Source organism: Carcharodon carcharias, chromosome 15 (genome assembly GCF_017639515.1).
Source record: "Carcharodon carcharias isolate sCarCar2 chromosome 15, sCarCar2.pri, whole genome shotgun sequence".
NCBI lineage: Eukaryota > Metazoa > Chordata > Chondrichthyes > Lamniformes > Lamnidae > Carcharodon > Carcharodon carcharias.
In genome coordinates, this window is record NC_054481.1 from 45,454,132 (window position 1) to 45,474,819 (window position 20,688).

General features: G+C 43.6%; 1 protein-coding gene across 1 annotated transcript in view; it reads left to right on the plus strand.

Annotated features, from left to right (window-relative positions):
- Nucleotides 1–8,009: 8,009 nt before the first annotated feature.
- The window catches only part of radil (Ras association and DIL domains), a 141,579-nt gene continuing 128,900 nt past the window's right edge, over nucleotides 8,010–20,688 (plus strand). Inside the window, exon 1 of the mRNA XM_041206925.1 lies at nucleotides 8,010–8,541. Coding sequence (XP_041062859.1) covers nucleotides 8,010–8,541 — 532 coding nt within the window. The remainder of the gene's footprint in view (nucleotides 8,542–20,688) is intronic.

Below are 20,688 nucleotides of genomic sequence, written 5' to 3' on the forward strand. Positions count from 1 at the left end.
CCAACAGGCCAGGAAGGAGGTAAGGAGCGAGTGTGGGTTTGCGGGAAGGTGGGTGACCGGGGGGAGGGGGCAAGAAAAAGGTGAATTTAAAAGAATAAAACCAAGAGGGAAAAGACAGAATGGGAGAAGGAGAGATAGAGGATGAACAGAATGAAAAGTCAGGGTGAAAATAACAAGAGTCAGGGGGGAAAAAAATGAAATAGCGCCAAATAATTTTTTTTAAAAAAGGGAAAGATTGAGAGAGAAAATAAAAGAATGCGGGGGGGGGGCGGTGTGAGGTAAATGCATGAGAAAGCTGAAGTGGGGGGGTTAAAAGAGGCGAAAGGTGACAGGGGTGAAAGAAGAAGATGGATAGTTGGAGGAGAATCAAGAGGCTGGAGAGAAATGGCTTGGCCCGTTGCTATGGGAAACCGTCCAACCCCCTTCAAACTGCGGCTGCAATCTCTCCAAAACTTGCAGTGTAAGGAGAGGCAGCCGTTAGCCTGCGTTTTCAGACAGAGGGAGGGAGGGAGGTGTAAAAGTTAATGCAGTGCTCCTTGCGGATTTTGGGCACTTTTATGTTCTCTTGTCGCCTTTTGGTTTGACCGCAAACCGAAGGGAGAAACAAATTGGAAGGTGCGCAACGTTTCACCACAGGACCGGATTCATTCAATTTTAAGCCGCTTCCTACCCCCGAAATCTTCGTTATGTCGCGAAACCCAATGTGCAATATTGCCTTAGATAAGACTTTGCCGCCTCTTTACGCTTAAAGGTGTCGGTGTAATTTAATGAAGGGAAGGATAGTTGTGTATACTCGTGCATCGCCTCCAGAGAGAGAGAGAGAGAGCGAATTCATAGCACTGTTCACCACTCGTTTCAAACGCCGAGCTGACATCTGCAGGTCAGGACTGCAAGCCATTTATTTACAATTCATCTTAAACCGTTCCCATATGTAATGCCCTCCAGATAGAGCGCCAAAACCAAATAGTAGCAAGTATTATTCTTTCAGTATCTATGAATGACATAAGTAATTTAGCCAACGTAATTAAAAGGTTTACCAAGAGTTAACTATCGTTTGCATTTAGAAGCCTAAGTAATGAATGAACCTATCACAGTGGGCAAAGTATGAAAAACCCATCACTAGTATCACTTCATCCAGACCCCCAACAGCTCTCCACACCCAGAGATGCCAAGCAGGCTGGGAAGAGAAAATGGCCAGTCAAGGTTCACATTCCTGATTGCCATCGATAAATGTTGCTGGAAAATCCAGCATGAACGGACAATGGGTTAGAACAGGATCAGGGTTCTCTATCATGCCCCCACAATGAAATTATCAATATTTCACACAGGGATTATTGGAGGGCAGCGAGCACTTTTGGATCCCTTCACCAGGATAGGCAAGTACCTTTAGGAAAAGGGGAGGGGAGCAAGTCACTGCCTTTCACAGAGACTGAGGGCAGGATTTTTGTAGAGTTGGGACAGCTCCAGAGACCCTCAAAACCCGTTATGCCGAAATCCTGTCCCCATTTCAGGCCAATACAATTTTTGCTAGTAGAGGAATTGGGGCAGGGCGTGAATCGCACAGGGGCAAAACACAAATCAGTTGGGCCATTTGAAAATAGTGCTGACTTTAAACAGACTCCATTTTTGCTGCTCCAAGGGACTAAACCTGAAGTGTGGGAGTCACGAATTTATGGAGGAGATGTAAACAATCTTGAAGGATGAATAAGGGTTGTTTAAATGTTATGATCTGAAATTATTTAATTTACCAGCCCTTTAAAAACAAAAAAAATACTATGCTGCATTTGTCAGAGTAAAAAAACACATGCTGGTGTCATTGATTGACAGGCCATCTGGTATTGCTTAGAAAAAATCATTACCATATGTTCCTGCAGTTTCATTAGACTTCATTGTTGATATTTCTCAAGGGCTGTTACTATAGCATTATGAATGCTTGTTTGTTTCAAAAGATCTAAAACCACTTATCTCAGTCTGGGGGGAGGTGCTGAGTTTACACTTTGATGTTTTAAGAGGCTATTAAAGGATTAGCTGTCTTTGAAATGGTTACTGGATGGAAGTTTGTTTTTATAACAGATTGACCACTTAAGGGGATTTAAAATCTTTGAATGGGTTTAATGAATGAGAAGTCTCTTCTGTCTCAAATGTGTATGAGTGAGACCTCTATTAGATTATTAGAAGTTTAATTTTTTTCATCTCCACATCACATCTAAGGTCTGTCCTGGGAGTGGGTCAACAAAGGTGGCATGGGGGTATGAGCTAGCATGGAGGGGGAATGGGGGAATGCTGGCTTGAAAGGGGCATGGGGTATGAGCTGGTATTGGAGGTATGAGGTGGCATGAAAGGAGTATGGGGGTGAGTGGGGAATTAGGAGTGAGGGCTAGAAGGCCCAACAGCTATTTATAAAACTGGGCTGAAGTCTCAGAGAGGTGAGCCTTCTAAATAGCCCACCTCAGCACCAGATGCCTCTGTGACTGCCTCCAAAACCGGCAGACCTGACTCAATCATACCCTGCCTCCCCTGTGTGAAAATCACATATGACAGGACCCTTTAAAATGAAATGGGTCTGCCGAATTGGGAAATTTCATGACTTGAACTATCTGCCTTGGTAGTGAAAATCTAGCCCTGAAACTCAAACATCTATTAGGAGTGGGAGAGATAATACTGCACTAAACTCATTTTTAATAGTATTTCATTTGCTAGTAATTTTACTTTTAGGTGTTTCATTTTTAATTTTTTTTTTGCAAAAATATACTTTATTCATAAATCTTCAAAAACATTTCGAACCATTTCAAAATCACCATTACAAAAATACAATCAGGTTCAACTTTTACAACATGAATCACAAGGTGTATCAGTACAAACAATGAGTATTACAATCATTGGCAGACATTCATTTTAAGCTGTACAGCCTGAGGGGCTCTAAACAGTTCCCAGCCCCTCAGTGCACTGTGGCAGAAAGGTCTTAGGCAGCGACCCTTCCCCATTGCGCCTTTGTGGCGGCTGCCCCAAGCTTAACTGCGTCCCTCAGCACGTAGTCCTGGACCTTGGAATGTGCCAGTCTGCAACACTCGGTCGGGGACAACTCTTTGCGCTGGAAGATCAACAAGTTTCGGGCAGACCAAAGAGCGTCTTTCACCGAGTTGATGATCCTCCAGCTGCAGTTGATGTTTGTCTTGGTGTGTGTCCCTGGGAACAGCCCGTAGAGCACAGAGTCCTGTGTCACAGAACTGCTCAGGATGAACCTGTTTCATTTTTAATGTTAATTTGAAAGCATATTAATGACCATTTCCAAAATGCGATTTTTTTAAACAATTTTTTTGCTTACAGAATGAGCAGAACTATTTTGTATTCACTGTTAGGAGTTCGGGGTAATGAACAGAATGGTTCAAAGAGCCACCGAGGTATATAACAGTGGAGTTCATTACTGAACGTGGCACCTCATAACTACAACATGGTAAGATGTGAAGCTAATCATGTGCTCTGATATACTCATGTATAAGCTGATCTGCATATGTCAACCTCCCTATGTTCCAGCCAAAACATCTGAAAACAGCCTATAACCCATGAATATGATAACTAGGGCCAGGAAGTTTGATTTTAATGCACATTAGCTGTCCTCCAAACTGCTATTGCTGAGAGGGGATGGGACATTGAGAACTTCAGAGAAATGTGGCACTGGAGAATGTAAGCATGAGAAAGCTGAACTGGATAAGAAGCAAGAACACTCTCAAGAGTCAGCTATAGTAACAGTTAAGGAAATCCCTATGCTTTTAAAATTGAGTGACCCAAATTTCTATTGTTGTAAGTGAGTACATATGCAATAATAAACTCATAACTTATTTTAAACAGTTGCTATGTTTTCTGACAGTTTATAATCGGAGCTGCTATAATTCCAGTATTAACTATTTTCTTGGAGAAAAGCAGAAGACAGCAAACAGATGTACCCGAGAATCTGACTGCTAATCTTACAGCTGTTTTACTTACAGTGAAGAGAGACTGATGTTTATTTAAACATTGTAATAAGCATCATTTTGAATGGACTTAGAAAATCTTTGCAAAAGATCCTGCTGTTAAATCTACTGCGAATATTTGCAGGAAAGTTGCAATGGGTGTGACTTTACCTTAAAATACTAAACTTCTCATTCTAATCTTTATTGTCTTTCTAACAAAGGGAGGACCAGGGTTTATAACTGGACTAACGAAGTATAGTAAATGACCCGGGTTTCACTATTGATGAGATGCACACAGGCTTCAAATGTCAATTGGCTGAATTGTCCATAAAAATGGCCAAGTGAAGTACCAGTGTATACAAATCAGAAGGATGTGTTTGCAAAGAGAAACAAATAAGTCAATTTCTACCCTCTCCATCCATCCCCCCACCCCCCCAAAAAAACCCAGAACTATCAGCATCACCAGTGCTAGTTGTTATTTTGCAATTGATTTTGCTGTGTAAAAAAAATATTTTTCCTTTGCTCAGGATGCCATTTTCAGGTCACCGGTGGAGGAAAAAAAGTAATGAGCAACTATAAAGCTGAAGAGTAGGCATTGCATATCAGTATGAAGATTTTTAAACATCTGCCTCTCATTTCAAGTCAGGAGTCCATTAATTTTTCTTCTTCAGAATGTTTTATGGCTTAGACTTCACTCTGTGTTAACAGCAACTCTCTGTTGAAATGATAACCCAGTGGCCCTCAGTGCTGTAAATGTTCCAGCCAAACTTGTTCCCTGTTCGCCTTCACAACTACACTGCATACTGTATTTTGCCTTTGTTACCCTCAGGAGCAAGAAAATACAATCACTTGCAGCCCTCTGAAAGGACATTTACAGTGCCCACTCCACGCTGAAAACTTAACTCCCCCGTCATGTACAGAGTCCCATTATACCTTCATTTTGATGCTTCAGATACCATCATGTTTAAGGGCTGTACTGATGTTCATTCATCTGATAAGGCTTTTCGATCACTTTCAGAGAATAAACTAGCAATTTGAAGTGCAAGATAGGTTAATCCTTTACTCAAACAAAATTATTCTCCCCAAACTAAATTACAAACAAAGAATATTTTAAGAATTATTGTATAATGATCATGTATAGGTGTGTACTTTTATTGTCAAATCTATTTTCTCCCTTAAACTCACACTGAGCCATTTCAATAACAGATACATAATTGATTTTCTGCAAACATTCACTCCATTCATTACAACAGTTTATGGACCTGTAGGAATAATAAGAACAACACTGAATGCATGAATTAACATTTAAATTATTTCCTGTCTCTCATTCCAACAAAGCAGTAAATTACTATATCAGTAACACATGCAAGCCCTTCACAACATTTTAAATTCAGTGTGTTTTTCATTAGGGCCTTAATTGTTAGGTTTTTTTGCTTAATTTAACAGGAATCTTGGCAGTTTTTATATAAAAAGGAATTGAATTCAGGAAGAAACAAAAGTTAACATTTCATTTTCTGGGTGGAAATCAGAGAATGAAATGTTACAAAACACTAGGGGCCTTTAACATCACTTTTTACTGATTTATCCCAATAAATTCCAGACATGCTGTTTCTGCAGTCTAGCTTGCATATAGTTCTGTGCTGTAGCTGAGGGATGGTGCTAGTAATCAGCAGGAAGTTTCTTTGTCCATGATGTCCAGAGTTGATGTTGAGGATTCCCAGTACCACTCTCTCTATCCCTTGACTGTATACCACCGTGCTGCCACCTCTGACGGTCTGTCCTGCCAGTGGGACCAAACATTGCCAGGGATGATGATGGAGGAGTCTGAGACATTGGCTGAAAGGTATGATTCTGTGACACTATGACTATGTCAGGCTGTTGTTTGACAGCCTGCTTTGGGACAGCTCTCCCAATTTTGGCACAAGTCTCCAGATGTTAGTGAGGAAGACTGAGGGGTGACTGGGCTGAGGTGTGCTTTTGTTGTATCCAAATTTAGTGCCTGGGTCAATGCCAGGTAGTTTGTCTGGCTTTGTTTTTTATTATAGTTTTATCAAGCAGTCGGATACAACTGAATGACATGCTAGCTCATTTGAGCAAGCAGTTTAGAGTCATGCACATTGCTGTAGGCTTTGAGTCACACATAGGCCAGACCGGGTAAGGACAGGAGATTTCCTTCTCCAAAATAAATTAATGAACCATTGCAGCTTTGTGACATCTAACATTTTGTGGTCAAAATTTTTGACGCCAGCTTTTCATCCCAGATTTATTTAATTAACTTACCAAATTGAAATTCCCCAAACAAAACTTTGAACTCCGAATTATCATTCCAGACTTCTAGATTACTCATCCAGTAACATAAGCACTATGGTACCTAAAGACTAAAGTTAACAGTTAGAGGCTGACTCAAGTTACACAACAAGGCATTATTTACTAGAACCAGGATTACAAATGCTGCTCCGTCTGCAATCATCAACAGTTTTAATGACATCTAAGTGGCTGGAGCCGTATAAATTAACATGGGTGGTAGTAATAATGTTCTGTCGAAGGGTTATGAGGACTCGAAACGTCAACTCTTTTCTTCTCCGCCGATACTGCCAGACCTGCTGAGTTTTTCCAGGTAATTCTGTTTTTGTTATGGGTGGTAGTAATCCTTATGGGGGTTTCCAGATATCCTGCTGAAACTTTGGCAGAAATTGCTTTAAAATGTAGGAAAACATCCCATGGTGCTTCAGTCAAAAATTGACCCTGAGCTAAGGAAGGAAAGTACAGCCATGTTGGGATGGGTGACTAAAAGCTGGGTTAAAGATGTGAATTTTAAGGAGGTTCTTAATGAAGGAGAGAGAGGCGAAGATAAAGATGTTCAGGGAAAAAATTCAGAGTTTTATGTCTAAGTGCTTAAAGGCACAGCCACCAATGCTGGAATATGATTGTGCAAGAGGCCAGAGTTGGAGCAACACAGAGTTGTAGAGCTAGAAGAGGCTACAGAGATGGAGACAGAGAGGCTACGGAGTAATGTGAATTTTAAAATCAAGGTATTGTTGCACTGGGAGCCAGTGCAAGTCAGTGAACGCAGGGGTGAAGAACGTATGGGACAGAATGCAGGCAGTAGAGTTTTGGATGAACCCTAGTTTATGGAGGGTGGAAGATGGGAGGCCATTGAAATAGTAGTACATTGAAATAGTCAAATCTAGAGGTAACAAAATCACGAATGAGAGTCTGAGCAACAGACAAACAGACAGAGATGGAGCTGAGTGAGGCTACAGAGGTGGAAATAGGCGGTCTGTATGATGGAAAGGATATGGGATCAGACATCTGGGGTTCAAAAAAGACAGAGGTTGCAAAAAGTCCAGTTCAGCCTAAGACAATAGCTAGGGAGAGGAATAGAATCTGTAGCGAGGATCACTGTCTGTTGAGGCCAAAGACAATGATTTCTATCTTCCCAGGTTTAACTGGAGGAAATTGCAGCTCATCCAGAACTGGATGTCGCACAATTCTTTTGAACTTCTCTTTTTATTTGTCCTGCCCTCCAGTTCTATTCAGAAAAGACACTTAGCGACTGGAATGCTACTTCAGTGCTCTAGTCACATTATGGGAGGCCTGTGAATTGTATAATTTTTATGGTCTTAATAAACCTTGCACACAGTTTGTCTCCTGCTCCTTGTACCTTTTGCACATTGGCTTGACACAGCCTGAGCCTCAGGCGTCTCTGTCTGATAATCAAATCATTGACCCCCTCCCTCCCTCCCCCATTCATTTTAGTGGTTGGATATATTTCTGACAATATATTGGAGCGGACCCAAGAGGACAAGTTGCAGACCAGTCTGGATGCTATATCTCTGTGTGCAGCTACAGAAATAGGTCTCATGAGATTTAGAAAAATGTGTGACATATTCTGTGATATTGCACAAGTTGACATATATGTCAATTGTTGGCATGAAATTCTACTCAAAATGCTTAGGAATCATTTTAAAATCAATGGAGTTGTCCTTGATAACATCACTGTACCAATCTCTATATTTTTGTCTTTTCCTAAGTTTCAGATCTCATTTACCTGACATCATGTTTTACGAATCATCAACAAATATGTCCCAACCATCAAAGAACAAACTAAAGAGGCAGAGCCGGGCTTTCACACAAGTTCTGTACCGGAAGCTAAGTTACCGTGAGCGACGTTCTGTGACCGATATTCCGACAGATTTAATGGATGACCCTTCGGAGCTTTCCATCCAGCTTTCGGCTCCTGGAATACTTAAGATCTTTGGCAATGCAATCTGCAGCGGCACAAACTACAAAAGTGTCCTGGCTACACCACGGTCGAGTGCCCAAGAGTTGGTTAAAGAAGCCCTTGAGCGCTACTCTGTAAGCAAGAAGTGTGCCAGTGAGTATCTGCTATGTGATGTGATTGGAAGGTTCGGGGGGATGGACAAACACTGGCGGACAGAGTGCCTCCGAATTCTGGGGGATAATGAAAAACCTCTTCTTCTTCAAGATCTGTGGAAACCTAAAGAGGGGTTTGCCAGAAGATTTGAGCTTCGAAGGCGGTCTGAGGTGGAGGAGATGGCTGCTAAGGAGAAAGATACAACAACCGCAGGTACAAGTTAGTGCATGCATTTCGTTAAGGGAAGTTTGGATGCACATGGTATTGTAGCACTCTTTAAGGCATTCAGATCATCTGTGCTGGAGTCCCAGAACAACTTGCTAATTGCTGATGGTTGTGTTATGTACAGGTGGGAGGTGGGGGGGTTGAGGGGGGGTGGTGTTGACTTAAACAGCACTAATTTCTCCTCTCACCACTCGGCTGTAAACAGAAAGGTGTTTTGATTTGTTTTCCTCTTTCTAAATGGTGGTGTATTTCCCAACCCCTCGGTTTTTGCATGATCCAATTTTCTATTAATAACCCCATGGTAAACTTGTGATAGGTTGAACTAAAAAGGGTTAGGTAATTGCACACATTCAAAATGTGAAAGGAAGGCCACAACATCACCTCCATACTCAGAGAGTGAAGAGAGGGAGAGGGAACAGAAGGTTTTATAGTACAGAGACCAGTGAGGAAATAAATATAGTTTCATGTGGGTTCCAGAATCCAGAATCAATGTCCAATGACCTATTCTTTCATTGAGGTTGGTGGGTTGAAAATGGATGCTGGATAATTCACTTTTCCGGTGGTGTTGACTTCACACGATGAGATAGTAGACATGCAGAGATAAATCAGTCTTGTAGGTGATGATACAGAATTTCCATCAGAAGCAGTATAGATGTAGGCCAGGTGTTCAACCTGAGCACAGCTTCTTTTCTGTGATGCTGTTAGTCAGATGGTAAACTGTACACTGAGCTTTTCAGCTCAGCAATGCAATATTACTTGTTACACAACCAGAAGTCCATGTCACATGATTCCCACCTCTCCACCATCTTTGACAAAGAATGTGTATCCATTGTCTGGATTCCAGAGACTGTTAAATGCCTCAGCCATAAGGAATTGAAAGGAAGATTGTGGGGCCTTTATCTTAGCAGACGATGCAGTCATGCAGCACAATTTATATAATGATAACCCTTAGGCTTATGTCAACAGAGAGAGTGAAATAGGAAGCACTTTTTTAAATGCAGCACCAATGCACAGTGACTGCAGTGTATACCATCTACAAGAGGCACTGCAGCAACTCACCAAAGCTCCTTTGACAGCACCTTCCAAATCCCCCAGCCTCTACCACCTAGAAGAACAAGGGCATCAGATGCTTGGGAACATCTCAACCTTTAAGTTCCCCTCTAAGCCACACATATTCCTGAATTGGAACTATATTGCTGCTCTTTCACTGTCGCTGGGTCAAAATCCTATTACTGCCTTTCTAACAGCACCCTAACTACACATGGACTGCAGCGGTTCAAGAAGGTGGCTTCCACCAGCTTCTCAAGAGCAACTAGGGATGGGCAATAAATGCTGGTCTAGTCAACAATGCCCACATCCCATGAATGAATTAAAAAAAGGCATGGTTTAAAAAAAATTTAAAGGCCAGGAGATGCAAAAGTCACGACAGCTTAACAGTTCCAATGAGTTTATCCACTTTTTACGCACATTCATATCTAATTTTAACAATCCCAAAGGGCACCTTCCAACAATATCCCTCGACCTATCCAAAAGGATATCCTACCTCTCCAAAAGGGTACTCTACCTCTCAAAAGAACTTGTAGCTTTAGACCTCCTGAAAGGTCTAAAGCCCACAAGTTGTATTTTGGACATCCCAGTTACAAAAATTGGATCTGTTTGAAGGCAGCTTCACTTTTACACGTGCAGCCGTCTCCATAAACCATGGATGTGCAAACTACAACCCACGAAAATGGTGTGTGCTGGGTTCGGGGTCAGGACTTCCAGAATTGGTCTCCGGTACCAATTTGGCTAAGCTGGAGATCCCCTCTGTCTTTATAAAAATTCAGGCATAAGTCTTCAAACCTTGTTGCACCTTCTTGGAGATATTTGAAAATACCTCATTCTAGCATCTATGCTTTGAGCGAGAGTGTTAAGGTTATGCTGTTTTCTCAAGCTAGATTCGATCTACCACAAGAACAGTCCTGCCTGTGGATGTGAAGGTTACCACAGGATTGCTTTATTGAGAACAGATCCTCCTAAGCTGCCAGTGGTGATTTCTGCTGCGTCAGTTAATTTTCAGTCCAACAATGCAATAAAGAAATGATAGGAGTGTTGTTGCCAGCAAAAACAGTTCATCAGTTTCCCTCAGAAAAGGATGCAACTGCATGAGAGGGCAGAAAACCCTTAACAAGTGGTAAGCTTTCCAAGAGTGCAGAGTATAACTGAAGCCACATCTGGGCGCTTGGCAACTACCCTTTGGAAGAAATGTATCAGATATTCATTCCATCAATGTACATGTGAGAATGCAGGAAAATGTATAATACCATAGTAAGAGTCTAAGTGCCTTTATTTTGCATCCATACCACCATTATGTGTATGAACAGATGGTTAACTGCTGAGAGAGGCCAAGAACACCTGCTGCATTTCTAGCTCATTAAGAAACACCATTAAGAAACTCTCAGTGGTGACACACAGATAACACAAAACTGATGTTTCCACCTGAATTTTGGTTGAACATATGACTGGAATACTGAAGTCAGACCTGTGTCAAAAGGAGTGCAGAAATTAGCTGAGGAGATGGGCAGGATCACATGCTTTTACAGCCCACAATTTTCTACCCACTGATTTTGATAGGTGAAAAACTGCAGATGAGGCAGAAAAGACAGTGACTCTAAGGTAGAGCTAGCACTGGGTCAGGGAAGATGGACTGTTAAGTAATAGTCTTATTGGGTCTGATTTTCCTCAACATTCCCTGGGAAACACCCATTTCTCTGTCATGTTTTCTGTCACTTTGATATTATGTTGCCCAAGGAGTTATGGCTTGATGGAGTGGGGTAAACGGACTGACCTTATATTTCCAGTATGTCGGGTGGGAGGTTGATCCCAACATTAACATTCAATTGAGTTTCTCACTTTCTTGCTACAATGGTCTCTGAATTCCGCCAGACCAGAAGCCTCAGTGAAATGTAGTGCGATGGCCTGTCTCATGAAGGTTAGCAAGGGTCTCAAGGTCAGGCCAAAGATAGGAAGGTGTTGTTATAATGATATAAGCACCAATCACTCATAAGAGATTGTGTAAGCATGTTATGGGTAAACTTATAGAATCATAGAATGGTTACAGCACAGAAAGAGGCCATTTGGCCCATTGAATCCATGCTGTCTTTCTGTAAAAACAATTTAACTAGTTCTACTCCCCTGTCCTTTCCCCATAGCCCTTCAGGTTCTACATCCAATCCACTTTTGAAAACCACAATTGAATCTGCCTCCACCATCCCCTCCAGGCAGTGCACCCAAGATCTGCATAAAAATGCTCTGCCTTAAGTCACCTTTGATTTTATTTTTTTGCCAATCTGTCTTGTTTAGGCCTCTATCCCTTTGCCAACAGGAAAATTTTCTTTGTCATAAACTGAGGCAATAGAAGTAATTTTTGAGGTTGATCTGCCTTGTGATGTCCGACTAATCCCAAGGATTGTTACTAGTTTGAGGTCACGGCATGCTGGTAGATCTACAATCGCTGGGCCTCTAGTCTCCATGATGTAGAACATCTGTGACACCCAGGAGGATTGATTGTATTTTCATTCCAGGACTATGGTTCCTGCAGATGGAATAAGTTGAACCATTGTATGCTTAAAATTGCGCAGTCATAGGCTTCGCCATGACCTTCCATGTATGTGGATACATGTCTTTTAGAATCCACAGAAGTAGCATTTCGGCACATGGCCCTGTGTCAGTCCTGGCCAGTAACAAGTAGTTACCAACTTTCTTAGGGCAGATAATTTGAATCTTGGCAAATGCCTTGGATATTTTGACGGTATATGTGTTTTCCACGAGATTGGCACCGTGAAACATGTGCTCACTGCTCTTCGTCTCATCGTGTATGTCATCGTTATGCTTTGGTTTGTCCAGCACCTTATGTATATATTTCTGCTGGGATACCGGATGGTCATTCTTATTGCTTGAAGGCACCTGTTGTGTAAGATCTGTTTGGATCAGTACCTGGCTCTTTGTAGCTGCATCAGCCTTTGCTGTAATGCACTGCCGCTGTCAATGGCCGTTTCTGTTACGTGCTTGCAGAATTGCTGAAAGCTGAGCATTTCCTTGGTTCATGCAGAAGGCCACACCTTCCACCTGTCTTGCTGGGTTGAGGCGTTCTAGTGAGTGTGTCAACAATTAGGGTTATACTTAGGACCTGTAAGCTTTGTCGACCTGCAAGGATCACTTCATACTTACGTCCATCCTTGAGTAGTTCTTCAGTGCTATATGCTTTGGTCTTGTCTACCAGATCTTTCTGGAATGCTTTTATAGGAGTGGATGCAATCACCATCTCAACAATTCTGCCTGCTGTCTCTGCGTTTGAAAAATCACAGTACGTACCCTTTTCTCTGTATCTGCTGACAAAGTGGTCTATGGATTCTGTAGGCTGTTGTCAAAATGGCATGAATCCTAGTCAATGAATATGGGAGCTTAACTGATTCTGAACTGGTCTTCCAATGTAATCCATGGGTGGAATTCTCCCATCCCGCCTGTGGCGGGTTTCGTGGTGGGCGGGAGTGGAGAATCCAGCAGCAGTGAAAAAGTCGCATGTCATGTCATTAACTTGTCATGAATGCTCAATAAAACCGCTGCTTGCCGGAATCTTGCCAGGTCTTCCAATCTTGTGGGAATTTACGTTGGCCTCAAATTCATTTGAAAAGGGTTGGCGTGCACAAGTTGGATCTTAGTTCGCTGGTAACTTCGAGGTGAGTAGAACATACATAGCCTACCTGCCACAGCGCAGCACTGGTCTTCTTACAATGAGTACCACTCTGCTGGGGCTGAACTGCTCCTGCTCTTTGCCTACATTGTCCCGAGATACAACACTGTGCTGTGGTATTCATGCAGGCCTCCACTTTCAGAAACTAGGGGGTGGGCTGTGATGTGGGGGTGGGGTTGATGAACGTGAGGGGGAAGACAAGGCTGTGGAATGGCAGTCAGAAGAAGGGCGAACATAAGGGGGACAATGGGGAGGGAAGGCTGTGGAATGGCAATCAGGAGAAGGGTGAACAGAAGGGTGAACCTCTTGTTGCCACAGGAGTTTGCTTAGAATGAAAGGAGGAGACCTCCTTGTGATGAGGGCTATTTAAAGCCAATGGCTTCATTAGCACTGCTAAAGGGCTACTCAGAACTTAGTGGCTTCATATCACAGTTGCTGCATCTCCAGAGTAACACATAGGAATGTAGAATTTGGGAATGCAGGCAATATTGAGGGAGGCACAACTGTATCATACATGGCATTCCATCAATGAAGGCATGTCACCTGTTCACCAGAATTGACACTCCGAATGGGCCAAAGGGCAGCCACTCATTGACCATGAGCAACTGATTGGTCATTAATGCTACATCAGAGATTGGAGCACAGAGCTAGATTGGATCACTCATCCCACTGTAACTTTAGCATCCCACGCAGGGCTCAAGATGTGACATATCTGCAATGCCATCTTAGTCACCTTGATCTGTATGCCAGTGTCTCAGGGACAAGGCAGCATCAGCTACCATGCAAGTAGACCCTTCCAGTTTTCAAATGTGTCATCTTCTGAGCTTCACTTTCTTACCCCTTGAATCATTAATGTCTTCAATATTTCCTTTCAGAGAGAGAACAAAAGCAGATATTGATTCAGGACTCAATGCTGCCTTTGTCAGGGTCCTAAGCAATGGAGGAGGCGAAGGAGGGAGAGGCGACTTTGCACGCAGCTCCAGCAGGAGGGACATGATCAAGCGGAACCAGAGCATGAACAGGAGGGTCAGGAGGAGAGACCAAGACGACTGGGGTGACCCGCAAGACCTAGGGTTTATCATAGAAGAGTCTCCTATTTACAAATGAGTGAGGGGCAATGCCGTGCATGTCTGCCCTTGTCCCGAGATCTGGTACATCTCGTATGCCACATTCTTCATGAAGTCCTGATGCCACATGGAGTTGGAGGGCATCTCCTGCTAGTGGCTTGCCAGTAGCTTTGAAGGTGACTGCAGCACTAAATTTCTTTGCCTCTGGATCTTTCCAAGGAACAACAAGGGACCTGTGTGGCATCCCTCAGTCTGCAACACATCGATGCATAAAGGAGGTCACGGATGCCCTTTACAAGACAGCCTATCATTATGTCAGGTTTGCTGTGGCTGCGAGATTCACCAACTTTGCTGCCATTTCAGTATTTCCTAAGAGCACAGGGTGCAATAGGCTGCACCCATGTGGCTGTATGGGCTCCATGGCAGCAGGCCTTAATGTTTATAAACCGCAAGGGCTATCATTCCATCAATGTACAATTGGTGTGTAATCAGTGGATGCACATACTGCAGGTTTGTGCATGGTACCCTGGGAGTTGTCATGACTCCTATATCCTGAGTCACTCCCAAGTGCCTGAGATTTTTGAGGGGCCATTATGTCTGCGGGGATGGCTGCTTGGGGTTAAGGGGTACCCACTGAAATGCTGGCTGATGACACCGGTGCATTGCCCTCAGAGTCGTTCTGAAGAGAGATACAATGCTGCTCACAGGTCCACACCGCTCACAGTGGTTCACTGCAATACACTCCCAACACAGTTTCCCACATCATCGCAGTGTGTTGCGCCCTTCACAATCTGGCAGTGCGAAGAGGTGAACCGCTGCCAGAGGATGAACTGGAGCAGGATGAGAGCTCATTGGAGGATGAAGGTCCGGAGGCCCAGGAATGTTAGGAGGCTGTTGAGGGTCAGTATGAGCACGATCACGCCTTGGAGGATGGGAGACGTGCCCGTGATCCGTTAACTGCTGACAGGTTCCAGGAATAGTAAAGTTAAGTGAGGGTATATGGTCACATCACTCCTAGCCTTCAATGTCATTTTCTTTCAACTCAAGGGATGTCCACCCACTTGTAGGGAGAGTGAGTCCTGCATTCACACTTGCTCGTTCTGACCTCAGGATTCACCAGGTCCATGATCTTTGCTTTGGTCTGTGGGACCCTGTAAGTGAGCTCACACTGGGAACTGAGAGTGCACTTCGGAACAAGTGATGCGAGAGAAGACTTGAAGCCTTCACCACCATCTAATGATGCAAACACTGCTGTGACTGAGATGTAGACATGCCTAGGGATCTCCTCCTCCCGTGCATGTCTTTTCTTCTGCCACTACCATTGAGGAAACTCAAATGCTGCTAGAATATCAATGCTGATGAGCTGCCCTCACTCAATGTTGTTCCTTGAGGAAGAAGAGTTAGAAACGCTTACATCATACATTTCCAATAAAGATTTAAACACATCACCCTGACATCACACAAGGGTGCGGAGGTTCAACTGAGGTTGACATCACAGGAATGTGAATCTCAAAGTGGGACACTGAATGGGAGGAGGGCTAAACCTCGAAATAAGAGGATTCCAAAGTACAAAATCATAATGCCTTCAGTTGCCAGGAACATTCACATAACCATCAAAATTTGCATGTCCAGCACACCTGTGACTCAAAAGTGACATCAATTTTTCTTAACATTCCTAACTCTACTGCTATGCCTGGCTGCAGCCCCAACATCTGCAGCAGAAGTGGAGGCAGCTTGCTGAGTGCTAAGTCCTGATATCTGAGGTGACCTTGGCGGGTGTCCTCTGGTGGCCTGAGGCCTGGAGGGCCCCAGCCTGATAAGGGGCACCTGCTCAGTGACAAGCGCCCTTGGTGGCCTGAGAAGCTGGAGTGAATGGGGCCACAGACAGAGGGGGCTCTGAGTGGCTGCACATCCTTGGATTGTCCTGAATGGAGGACCCTGGGGTGTCTGGCTGATGCTCATCCTCTCTATGGGTACCCAAGGGCCCCTCCCTACTCCTGCAGGAGATGGTGCACCCAGAGGGAGGTCAACATGCCTCGTCGCCATGGTGCCCACCCGGGTGTGTGGCCATGGAGCGCAAGGCCGAGCATAAATCTTGAAAGACCTGCTGGACCAAGTCTCCATGGTGGTCTTCGGCCTTCCCATGGTGACCTTGAGGCGCTTGCATGTTAGAACCACATCAGACAGAATGCAGATGGACTCCTCCATCGTTCACTCTAGTCTGCTGACTAACTGTCAAATCTCTGCCTGATGTTCCGCCACCTTCTGTTGCATCTCCAGTATTGATTTGGCAGCCGCTTCCAGAGGCTCATCATCTGACTCAGACTGAGTGGGTGGCTTGTCTCCAGCAGCCCTCTGAGTGTGGGAGACCTGGGTTATCCTCTCCAGCCAACTTGACTGCAGCCTTTTCAAATTCACTGGGGGCAATGATGTTGGCCATCCCTCCCCCAGTCTGCAATCTCTCGTGCCTGTTGTGTGCCAGCTTGGCCTGTATGAGGAAGAAAGAAAGGCATGTGATGAGAAGGGAGGGAGCAGCGGTTGGGTGAGATGCATGTCCCCTGTGTGTGGAGCCCTCCCCAGAAGGGCCAGAGGATGGAGTGTGAGCAACATGATAGTTGGGATGCTGGTGATGTGAAAGTCCCAGTGAGAGAATGAGCATTGATATGTGTCCCCTGCTAATGGTTGTTTGACATTCCTTAAGAGAGTAGTCATTTGAGTGCATGATGCCATGATGAGAGTTTGATATTGGAGAGTGTTGAAGAATGACGTACCCTGGTGGAGCAGATGAGATCATTCATCCTCTTCCTGCACTGGATGGCATTTCGGGCGTGGTTGCCAGCCACGCTGACGTGCTCCGTGACGGCCTCTCAGGTTGGAGAGGTGAGGTTGCTGTGCTTCCTGCAGCCATCCCTGGGATAGAGCATGTGCCTTTGTGCCTGCACCCCTCTGATCAAGGCCTGGAGGGCCTGATGCATGAAGCAGGGTGCTACCTTCTTCAAGCTCTTGGTCTTCCTCTTTTAGCTGCTAGACATCTCTGGTGGACTGGCGAAAGTGAGATTGCGATGGATTGGCCTTTAAAAATGGTGCCCGGACCGTCAAACCTGCCAGCTGATGGCAGGCGCATGAATAAACTCCTGACTTACCAGGTGATTCAGACTGAAAAAGTGCCTTTGCATAATTAATGAGGCCCCATGCGCAGAATTGGGTGCGAGTTCCTGCTATTCCAACAGTGGGGTTGGCACTTCTGAAAATGCCCACCACTGCACTTAGTGTCAGTAATGGAAAATTTTGCCTTATGTCTTTTGGGGATCCTGCAGCCCTTCTGCTTTTAATTCTGTAGACCTTCATTTGCAGTTGCTAGGCGAATTTTTATGGCTTGCTTGTCTGGTTTCGACATACCTGCATCAAGAAACCATAGCTCTGTACAATGTTTGAACATTTTGGTAGGTCTGCTGCATCCCAATTCAAACTGGGGAATTTTGTGGGCATTTTAACAATATTCCTTTGACCTTCCTTCTCCTATAGTACCTGGGATGAGTGTCGCTATAGCCACTTTCATGCAGTTTTCTGAAGCTCCACCCACAAAAAAGAGTTGTAGTGACAACACACCATGGAGTAATGGTGTGTTTTCTTTTTCTCCAATTTGTTGTTCAGTGACTCCTGAAGCCACTCTTTATTATCACAACGTTATCTTTATTTGAGCATTACCCCGGCACTGTGTCTTCAAAGCCTTTCTACGCAGTCACCATGCTGCAGTTTTAACACTCTTTGACGCTGCAACTCTGGTGCAGTCTGACCAGAACATTGAGGGTCATCTCATGCCATGTAGCATGATCTAAGGTTGTTCACCATATCATAGCTGTACTTAATCTTGTTGCCAGGCTGTTTGACCACTGCTGAACACCAGATCGCGTTGTTATAATGATATCACAGAATCTCAGAATCTTTACAGTGCGGAAGGAGGCCACTTGGCCCATTGAGTTTGAATTGGCTCATTGAAAGAGCAACCTACCTAACCCGACTCCCCTGCCTTATCAATGTAACCTTGCACATTCTTTTCCTTTCAGATGGCAATCTTATTCACTTTTGAATACCTCGATCGAACCTGCCTCCACCACCCTTTCAGGAAGTTTGTTACAGACTCCAACCGCTCTCTGGGTGAAAAAGATTTTCCTTACATCACTTCTACTCCTTTTGCCCATTATTTTGAATTTGTGCCGCCTAGTTCTTGATATATTCATGAGAGGGAACAGTTTCTCACTATTTATCCTGTCCATACTCCTCAGGATCTTGAATACATCTATCAAGTCTCCTCTCAGCCTTCTTTTCTCCAAGGAAAAGTGTCCCAACTATCTTCATAGTTCTTTATCTGTGGAATCATTCTTGTGAACTTTCTCTGTTCTCTCTCCAGTGCCTTCACATCTTTCCACAAGTATGGTGCCCAGAACTGGATGCAGTACTCCAGATGAGGCCTAACCAGTGTCTTATACAAGATCAACATAACCTCCTTACTGTTGTACTCAATGCCCCTATTAATAAAGCCTAAGATACTATATGTTTTATTAATTGGTCTTTCAATATGCCCTACCGCCTTCAATGACTTATGTACATATACACCCTCTGTTCCTGCACCTCCTTTAGAGTTTCTCCCTTTATTTTATAATGTCTCGCCACATTCTTCCTGCCAGAATGAATCACCTCACACTTCTCTGCATTGAACTTCATCTGTCATTTGTCTGCCCAATCCACCAATATGTCTATGTCCTTTTGAAGTTCAAGACTATCCTCATCACTGTTGACAATGCTTTCAATTTTTGAGTCATCTACAAATTTTGAAGTCTAGGTCTAGGTCATTAATATATCAAGAAGAGCAAGGATCCCAACACTGACCCCTGGGGAGCTCCACCACAGACCTTCAATCTGAAAAACAACCGTTTATCACTACTTTTTCCTGTCACTCAGCCAATTTCTTATCCAAGTGCCTACTTTCCCTTTTATTCCATGGACTAGAATTTTGCTCACAAGTCTGTTGTGTGGCACTGTATCAAATGCCTTTTGAAAATCCATATACACCACATCAACAACATTGCCCTTACCAACCTCCTCTGTTACCACCTCCAGCAAGTTAGTTAAACATGCTTTTCCCTTAATGAACCCATGCTGGCTTTCCTTAATTGGCCCACACCTGTCTAAGTGACTGTTGATTTTGTCCTGAACTATAATTTCCAGAGGTTTCCCTACCACTGAAGTCAAACCGACTAGTCTGTAGTTGCCAGCATTATCCTTGCGCCCCTTTTTGAACATGGGTGTAACATTTGCAATCTCCAGTCCTCCGGCACCACTCCTGTGTCTAAGGAAGACTGGAAGGTTATCACCAGTGCCTCTGAAATTTTCACTCTCACTCCTTCAGCATCACCATGCACTTCATGGTCTTGGTACCTTATCAATTTTAAGTAAAGATAGTCTTTCTAACACCTCCTCCTTCTCAATTGTAAATTCCTCGAGTGTACCAGTTACTTCCTCTCTTTTTCAGCCTGGGTAGCATCCTTTTCCTTTGTAAAGACAGATGCAAAGTACTTGTTTAATACCTCTGCTACTTTTCTTGCCTCTACATGCAAGTCTCCTTTTTTTTTATTCCTAATCGGTACTATCCTTTTTCTACCACGCTTTTAATTTTTACATGCTTATGGAAGACCTTGGGATTGCCTTTTATGTTAACTGCTAATCTCTATTGGGATGGTACCAGTGTCCTCCACTGTGAAAATTGAGGCAAAATATTGATTAAGCCTCACTGCCATTTCTGCGTTCGCCACTATTAACTCCCCAGTCTCGTCCTCCAAGGGACCAACATTCACTTTAGCTACTCTTTTTCCTTTTATATAGTTGTAGAAGCTTTTGCTATCAGTTTTTATAGTTTGCACTAGTTTTCTTTCATAATTTACCTTTGCTCTTTTTATTATTTTTTAGTAACCCTTTGTTGATCTTTAAAAGTTTCCCAATCTGCCACTGACCTTTGCAATTTGGTATGCCTTTATGTTATCTTTAACTTCCTTGCTTAGCTATGGATGCTTTTTCCCCCTCTTACCATCTTTCTTCCTCATTGGGATATATTTTACTTGGGAGAAATTAAATATCTCTTTAAATATCTGCCACTGTTCATCAACTGTCCTACCTTGTAGTCTTCCTGCCCAGTCCACTAGAGCCAAATCTTCCCTCATACCTATGTAGTTACCTTTGTTTAACTCCAGAACACTAGTGTGGGACTCAAGTTTCTCACTCTCAAACAGAACTTAAAACTCTAGCATGCTATGATCACTCTTCCCTAGAGGATCCTTT